The following is a 9,478-nucleotide window of genomic DNA, read 5'->3' on the forward strand; positions in this document are numbered from 1 at the left end:
GAAGTTATTAGAGAGAGAGAGAGAGAGAGAGAGAGAGAGAGAGAGGCTAAGCACCTCCACGTGGGCTTATACACTTTCTCTCATTTTGCTTTCATAGAAGATTTTTTTGTCTCAGTGCACCCCCCCCCCCCCACCCCCCCCTCCCGCTCTCTCGTCCAGTCCAGGTGGAATTCATAGGAAAACGAATGGAATATTCTCACTTGTTGAAAAGGAGGTTCGGGACAGGAGCATATCTTATTTCTCTGTGCAAAGTGTTCATGACTCACCACAGCTTTGCATGTGTGCACGCTCGCGCACGCTTGTGCACACTCATGCATCGTTCACTTTCCAGTCTGGTGTGAGCCTTAAATACCCCACTCTACCCACAAGATAAACTTCCTGAAGCATATGCATTTTGATTGCCCATCATTTCATATTTGGCAACTGGAGCGGAGCCAGATTGAGTTCTTAATGTGCTGTGTATGTATCTCATGTGCTGAAGAGCTGTGGGAGCCAAGCGCTTGAGAATGCATTGCCCTATACATTATTGCCATCTAGTGGTTCTTTCAGTGATAGCAAGTTTAAATGTAATCACTGAGGCCTTTGTATTGACCTTTTTTGTTTACAGAAGGCTAACTGCTTGGCAGATGAGGGCGGAGAAGCATTCACCTCAGAATAGCTGCAACCACTGAAATAAACTTCACCGAAGTAAAAACACTATTTAATCTGACTCCTTTGCCAAATTACCCTAGTTTTTTGCGAGCCACAGACATCATGACGTCAACGTCACCTGATTAAAGAAAATGCAGGCCTAAAAAAGAAAAACAACATGTGATGCACATTGAGGGCAACGAGTTAAACACAATAAATAATCACACCCAGTGTGAAGTGAGTGGTGCCTTGCCTACCCAGGTGTTGAAGTAAGGGTAAAGGTCCTTTCAAACGGTCTGATTTAACGCGCCTATAGTTCATTTTCAATGAGACCAGCTGCGTTTGTTTTTCTGTACGTGCAATTTTGCCCCAACCGCTGATTGGGGAAAAATAGAGACAAACCATTTTCTTACCTAGTGGACAAAGCTTTTGGGTCAAAGTGAAAGTTAAAGATCTATACAAGTCTAAATGTTGTGCCGGTTTATTTGAACAGAAGGGACCTTGTAAATCACCCCATTATTTGGTCAGTCTAGTAGTGGGAGGGGCCATGGGGGTATATAAGGGCTGAACGCCATGCCATGTTGTCAGTCTGCTGTTGGCTGGGTCTATACTGACGTGATTAGGATATGTCAGTCTCCATGAATGTTCTGTTTTATTAAAAATAAAAAGCTGGGGAGAAAAAAATGATACAAAAAAACTCCATTGTTAGTGAAGTTATCTGGAATTACTTAAAGATGGAGTGCCGTGATCCCCCCCCCACACCCCAAAACATGAGGTACTATGATTATACTAGGAGGATTGGATTCTTTAAAAAAAAGTTAAAATGATGTTTTATGTGGCCACACCCACCAGTTCATTAAGTTACCAGGTACCTCAGCACCACCCACCTGAACTTAAGCATCGCCACAGCTGTGGCCACAGTGTTATTTCGATTAGTCCTTTTGACACAAAGGCTTTCAGCTTTCAGGGAGAAACCAAAAATACACAGGGAAGACATATTTTAATATTGTAAACCACACCTGGGGGTCTATTGGAGTAATGTTAACTCCATAGACAGATGCAAAAGACAAAAAGCAACTAATAGTTTTGGACATATGAGGTTTCCACCCACCAGAGACAATATTATATTATTTTATAGCCTACTATAATAGCTATTATGCATTTCTATGAAGTCGTTGCTCATTATTGCATTAGAAATACCCTTTACTGATTGACAGGGGGGTTAAATATTCGCTATGAGTGTTATCTTTTTTAATAATTAACAACAGTAAAAAATAACAGTTTGAACACAGTCAACACAGAAGTGTTGTTTTCGTCGACTAATACTATGACGAAAAATGTTTGTCAACAATAAAAACTAAGCCATGATGACTAAAACTATGACTAAATATACTGACAATTTCGCCAACAAATACAAACTAGACTAAAATGTTAGGAAGGGACTAGTGGACAAGAGATCCACTAGAAGACACAAGTCATTTTACACTTTACACAGATCTACAAGCTCACAACGCGTCACGCTGCGACACGTTGTGAGCTTGTAGATCGGCTATTTTCAGCAAGCGTATAAATACAGTCATTGATGGCATCTACGCCCACCAAAATACATTTTAGTCGACTAAATCAACTGTAGATTTAGTCAACTAAGATCTTATGATATTTAGTCGACTAAAACTAGACTAACACTAAAACATTCCAGGTAACTAAAATGTGACTGAAACTGAATGAAAACTGTGAGACTATGAAGAGACGATGTCAAAAACTAAAATCAGAATTTGCTGTCAAAAACAACACTGCAACACAGCATTTACCTTTATACTTTTCATCGTACTATATTTGAATAGATACAACACAGATGTACCGTATAAGGGTATATTACACTAAGGTAATTGATATGGATATATGGGCTATGGTTCATAAAAAAGTGAGAATAAAATGTAGTCCTCAAAAGCCCTAAAAATAGCGAAAATCTACAACTCACACTTGAGTGTGGTGTTGCGACGCGTTGTTCAAAATTATCGTCATCAAAACACTTAAAGTACCAAAAGTAAAAGTACTCATTATGCATGCACTCATTATAAAGATACATTGGGCAATTTGAAAATGTTTAAGATTTACAAGCTCACAACGCGGCGCAAAGTGACGGGTTGTGAGCTTGTACAGCTGCTATTTTCAAAATGCCCAAAGTATAGGCCTGAACTGGTTTTGTTATAAATAATACAAATCTTAAGTATCGAGTAACAAAGGTCTTCAAATATTTATAGTGGAGTTAAAACATAACAATAAAATATTTGCCTCTGAGATGTATTGGAGTAGAAGTAAAAGTATAGAAAATTTGGAAATGTAAAGTAAAGTAAAAAATACAGTAGGCTGCTTGAGTAAATGTATACTTATAGTTACTTTACTACAGAGACAGAGACAGGTTGATCACAGTACCTGTCCTGTCCTGCCACTCGGACCCTGCACACTTTCCAGGGTTGAAAGAGACGATACGATAGCCTACTGGCACAACATTATGCATTAATGCATTTGGATGTTTTAATAGTGAAACCACACTGTATACAGATCAGAGCATATTCACAGTAATACCTCAAACTGACACCAGTATGCTTCGTATACAACATGAGTCACACGCTGACCATATACTGTAGCAGAGCAGTGGTTCTCAATCCTTTTCGTGTCAAGGACCCCCACATTTATACAGTAGGCCTAGTTGTATATGACCGGACCCATCTGAAAATGTTTTGTGCCAGGGATCCCCAGAAGAGGAAATTTGTGTTAAAAAAAAATAACTAAATAAATTCCTCTTTGGGGAAAGGCCCAAGTGACCTGTTATGGCAGACGTGGACAGTAACTAAATGTACTTATTGTACACATTCTGAGGATTTGTAGGTTACTTGAGTATTAGATATTTTTGATACTTATTACTGTTGAGTACTGAGTACTAATACTGGTATACTAAGATGTATAAGGTAGTGGTTCGACACGCAAGAACATCAGTGCACGACGCGCAGGTGGTTTCACAGTTACTTTTCAGAGAATGTTACATAAGGTCCTATAAATTAATTGTGAAACAATTAATACTTTTCGAATACATTTAAAAGCAAGTGACCTTTTTACTCTTACTTATTAGTAACATTTTGACTGAGCTACTTTGACTTGTAGTGGAGTAAAATTTGAACAGGTCGTATTTGTATACTCTTACTCAAGTACTGGGGTTGAGTACTCTGTCCACCTCTGCCTGTTCATCTGGGAATTATGTGCATGTGCACACTCACGACAATTCACATTTTAGGCATTTAGAAGACACTCTTGTCCAGAGCGACTTAATGCACAATGGATGTTTGTTTGGGTAGCAATTTAGTAGGTCTAATTCAGTACACTGTCAAGCAGTCAGAATTGCACACAAATGCAGTGCTGTATGTCATTACTCGTTATGTCATTTTCTGTCATTCTATTGAGTCAGAATCTCCATTTTGAACACAGTTTTGTACACAGGAAGTAATACAGTAATGCATACTGTACAAAAAAAGTGAAGAAACCTTTATACAACAATATATTTATAAGGATTCACATACAGGGCTGGACTGGGACAAAAATTCGGCCCGGTCATTTTCGCGTGAATTTGGCCCAGACCAATAGCAGAAACTCTACCGCCCGCTCCGTCGCGGCACACACAAACAAACAAGCCCTAATACCACCACTTTTACAGAACAACATAAATGATACAAACCAAAAGACAACTACAGTTACTACACAACCCTTTGTAGAGGGTTTATTTGTCACTCACTGATACAGGTACAGTGACATTATCATGATGGCACTGGCAGAATGGCAGCACGCCATTTTTTTAAAAATTTAATTTTAATCATGGCGGCCCCCCTACGGTCGCGGCCCACCGGGAATATGCCCGGTATGACCTGTGGCCATGCAGTCCAGCCCTGCTCACATACTTTAGATACAAAACATTTACAGAGAGCATCACAAAAACTGATTCATTAGGTGTATAATGTGTGTCTGCTGCAACAGCAACTGCTAATGTAATCCTCTGTACTTCTTGGTGTCTCACTTTCCTGGAAATCAAAAAATTTCATTCCCTTTCATTTCCAGTCCGGGATTGGCGTAACATTTAACACAACCTCCCGAGGCATTGTTGGACGAAACAAAGACATGTCTGAAGAAAGATAATAGCTTTAAGTGGCAGAACAACAAGTTGGGGACAGAGTCATAAATAACATTTCAACAAACCATAAAAAATATTTTTCTTTTTACAAAGTTGTGCAAGTTCTGAAATAAATGAGTAAAGCAGTGGAATACCCAGCGTGGAAATAATCATTGTTAATTGAAGTCAGAGGGTAAACAAAATGGAACCAAATTAATGGACCCAGTCTTAGGTTCCATTTATACACACTGTATAATGAACACTGCAGGATTTCACCACGCTATCTAATTCAAACGTCTCAGAATGACATATTCCAACCCAGCACAGTTCACATCCTCTCCGCTGAAGGCACAGCATATAGATCAATACATGGTTATAGGTCAGTTGAAGTGCACAACCTGGAATCCTCTCAGACACCTGAAGGCGTGCGTGTCTATGTTCCCCAGGTCTATCAGGTTGTGCTCGAGCTGAACCCTCACCAGCCCGCTGAGGCCGTCGGCGGCCTGGCCCCAGCAGAACGCGTCCCGGGGCACCGACTGGATCCGGTTGTGGGTGAGAGCGGCCGAGTGCAGCGCCCGGGGCAGCTGCCGGGGGACCTGGCGCAGGGCGTTGTGGCACAGGTCCAGCTGGTGAAGGACCGGCAGGGGCCTGAACGCCCCCGGCGCCACCCGGGAGATCTTGTTCCTGGCCAGGCCGAGGTGCTCCAAGTTCGGCATGGAGAGGAACGCGGATTGACCGATGGACGATATGAGGTTACCTTCCAGGTTCAGCGTCTTTATCGACGGCGGGAGGTGACGCGGCACCTGTTTGAGCCGGTTCCCCTCCAGGTTGAGGCTCTCCAGGTGAGGAACGTTCAGGAGCGACTCTCTGACCAGGCCCCTGTTCGTCAGCCTGTTGGCGCTTAGGTCGAGGACCATCAGTTCGGCCGTTCCGTTGAAGGCCCCCGCGCGAAACCGCTGGATGCGGTTCCCTCTGAGGTACAGCTCTTTGATGGACACGGGGAGGCCCAAAGGGACCTCCCCCAGCCGATTGCCGTCCAGGTTCAGCGTGCGGAGGTTGCCCAGGGGAGCGAGCACTCCGCTGGGGAGGGTCTCGGACTCGTTCCCCAGGCTGTTGTTGCTGAGGCTGAGGACCAAGAGACCGGGACAGCGAGCCCAGACCGCCTCCGACATCACCCTCACGCGGTTGTTGTCCAGACGCAGCTCCTCCAGAGACGCGGGGAGGTCTCCGGGCACGCTCTCCAGAAGGTTCCGGTCCAAGTAGAGGCGCCTCAGGGCGTGGATGCCTTCAAAAGCCCCCTCTATCGCACCGTCTGTCAGCCGGTTGTTGCTCAGCACCAGGAACTCCATGTCGAGGTACTCGTTGAGCAAGTCCAGCTGCACGCTGTCGATGTGGTTGTTCATGAGCAGGATGTAGCGAGCGTTGTAGGGAATACCATAGGGAACCTTGTCCACGCCTTTGTCCGAACACTGGACCACCCTGGAAGACCAAAACAGCACATTCAGACCGGTGTTAAGCTCTGGTGACATAGAGGTTCAGTAACGTGTGTTGTCACTGCTGACAATGAAAGCATTATATCATAATACGTTAGTATAGTGGTCTAGAACAGTGGTCCTCAAAGTTGTTCATGTCAAAGACCCCCAACATAATGCAGCATTGTATGTGCCACGGGACCTTCATATACAAGATTTTAGTTATTCTTTTCTTCTTTTCATCTTTTTTTTCTTTCCCTTTTTAATAGCAGATCTACAATTTCACAACACATTACACCGAAGACACATTGTGAGCTTGTAGTTCTGCTATTTGCGTGACGTGACACACATAAATGAAGGTTTTCATGCTTAAAACAATGAAATGTATTCATTAAAATATGTCGGAGGTCGTAGCTGTAATTTATATAACACCTATATCAGGCAACTTTGACAATGCAGAGGGCCACTAGTTCCACACTCACTCCAGAGGGCCACATAGCATAATTACTGTCATAGCAAAAATAGCCAATCTACAAGCTTTCAAACTTTCTCAATTGAAATCCTGAATAACTTTTTGCTATTTTTGAATTGGAATCCTGAAAAATCCTTTTAATTTCAAATGCATTTAGTTATACTTATGTTAACTTTATGAACTACATACAAATACACTGCATTGGACATAAAAATAGACAATAACATTGTACTAGTCATTCAGCTATATACTAATATAGAAGTAATTCAAGTGGGTCATGTCTGCATGTTTGGAATTGTAACAGCAGAAATCTATAATATATCAATATTCTAATATTAATCTGCAGGCCAGATTAAGTGATGGTGGGGCTGCATGTGGCCCCCGGGCTGCCAGTTGCCCATGTATGACCTATACATGTATATTTAACACACTTATATTTTGATTTGATTGATTACATTAATTTGCTGGATACAAGCTGGCCGATTGATAAGTGCATCTTACCTCCCGTAACAAGCACACTCCGTAGGGCAGTAGTTGTCTTTGAAGAAAGGGAAATCTGTAGGTGCCGGTGTGGGCGCTTGCTTTATTTTCTCGGAGGGCTTTTTAGTTTTATTTCCTTTTTTCCCTTTCTTCACCTTGGGTTTGTCTTTCTTCTTGCCTTTCTTGTTCTTGTTGCTTTTTTTGCCTTTTCCGACTCTTGCCACCGCCTTTGACCGGGTCGGCGGTCGCAGCGGCAGAGGTTTGGTCGCAGACGCCGTCGTCTGTGGCTTTGGCGGAGACGTTTTGTTCAGGTTCAAGTTGGGTTCGGTCTCATTTTTCGTCGCTTTAGCCTGCACAGGTTTGCCCGTAGGCGGCGATGTTTTCAACTGAGGCGTGGGCTTGATGGAGTTGGACTCTTTGGACTTGGCGGTAGGGCCCGGCTGCCGCGCGTTCGCCGTGGCTTTGGCTCGGAGTTTATTGGTCTCTTTTGGTAGGACAACGGTGTTAGTTTTCTTTGTTTTCGGTCGCTTGGCGCTGGAGATCAATCCGTCTTTAATTGTGTACGTGCTTTCTAACTCGTTCAGTGCAGATTTGGTCAGTTTGTGTTTCGTGACCCCGCCGTCTTCTGACTTTTCACCGCCGATTGACACCTGAGCCGTCGGGCCAACTTTGACCTCCGACGCCTCAGAGGTGAAACCGCTCCGTTCGCCGGCCACCATCTCCTGCACTTCCGTGAGGTTGTCCTCGACCAGGGAGACGAGTTCATCCTCCGCGCCTCTGGCATTTAATACCGGTGCCTGATTGGTGGTCGCAGGAGTAGGCGGAGTTGCAGGCGGAAGAATGGCGTGAGGATCGTCATTGGGGGCGGGGGTGGGGGAGGTCCCTTGCTCCTTCACTCTCTCTTTCTCCTCCCTTTGATCGTCCACCTTCGGAGGGAACACCTCCTCTTCTCTCCTCCTCTCCTCCGCCGTCCTGTCGTCCCTGACGCCCCTCCTCTTGTCGCCGGCCTCTCGTGTCGGTCGTCCTCTCTCGCTCCTCAGTTTCTCCTCTGCTCCTGTGTCTTCAGGGTTGACAGCGGCTGGCTGGAGCTCTGCGTTCTCCCGGGCTCCTTGCAGCGTGTGGCCTCTCCACGCTGATCTGGGGTCAGTGTCTATCTCTGTGATGCTCACTTCTTACCATGGAGAAAGAGCAAACATTGACATAGTTTAGTCCTTCTGACGGAGCAAGGATTTCTTTCTGCAGTGTTTTGTTCAAATGTTTTTATACATGCATGCCTGCGTGTATAATGCACGCGCACACACGCACACACACACACACACACACACACACACACACGCACCTTTACTGTCACACATTTTGAGATGATCTGCATATGTGTTCATGAGGATGTTTCAACACGTCTTATATCACTGAGCTTCATTTAGTGCCCAACCATTCACTGTTACAATCTTATATTACTTACTGGGTTGCAGTACATGGGAATATCCATTCACTGCCAGGAGCAGGAGCAGGAGAGCGCATGCTTCCATTTGATCTAAGAATATGAAAACCGGAAAGGAAAATACCAAATCATTATTTTGTATATATACTTTTTATCCCACGATTGTGCAACCCATTTTTTCCACCCAGTGTCAATAATCTAATGTAATCCTATGGAAACTACACTTAAAATACCTTAATGTGGACTACTCATTATTAGCCTCATTAGCCTATTATTAGCCTTCAATTTAACTCCTTTGTTGTCACTGCAAGTGCAACAAATACGCGTTTCCATGAATGTCAAAGACAATAATGTTCTATAAAGAAAAAATCAACAAGCAACAACAATCCGTTTCAAATGACCTACAGTCGTTTGGCTGTCTGGTTTGGAAAACTCATTATTCATCACGGCACAATAAAGCCATTGTATACGGCCATTGCGATTTATGAGCCTTTTTTGCTTACCTGCTGTGTGCATGGTGCCTTTAAAATGTCAAAGTCCCAGCATCAGTCACTGCCGTCCAGCCAAGCCTCTCCATAGAATGACTTTAGTTTGAAAGTTGCTGAGGCAGCAAGCAGTCCCACAGGAATGGGGGAACCCCTTGAAATGCACACACAACACACACACACACACACACACACACACACACACACACACACACACACACACACACACACACACACACACACACACACGCACACACACACACACACACACACACACACACACACACACACACACACAGCGGTAGTAGGTCACTCTAATGTCCTATTTTGCGTTTG

The 9,478-nt window shown here is 44.0% G+C and overlaps 1 protein-coding gene across 1 annotated transcript; it reads right to left on the minus strand.

The window, feature by feature from the left end:
- Positions 1–5,172: 5,172 nt before the first annotated feature.
- LOC308310602 (uncharacterized protein) lies at positions 5,173–9,173 on the minus strand (the record flags this gene model as incomplete). The annotated part of the gene is made up of 3 exons (XM_080756986.1): positions 5,173–6,271; positions 7,238–8,387; positions 9,161–9,173. The coding sequence occupies 3 exons, from the start codon at positions 9,171–9,173 to the stop codon at positions 5,173–5,175; spliced, it is 2,262 nt and encodes a 753-aa protein (XP_080613112.1).
- Between the last annotated feature and the right edge of the window lie 305 nt (positions 9,174–9,478).

This window comes from Protomyctophum bolini, assembly GCF_963924005.1.
Source record: "Protomyctophum bolini genome assembly, chromosome: 23".
NCBI classification, from domain to species: domain Eukaryota; kingdom Metazoa; phylum Chordata; class Actinopteri; order Myctophiformes; family Myctophidae; genus Protomyctophum; species Protomyctophum bolini.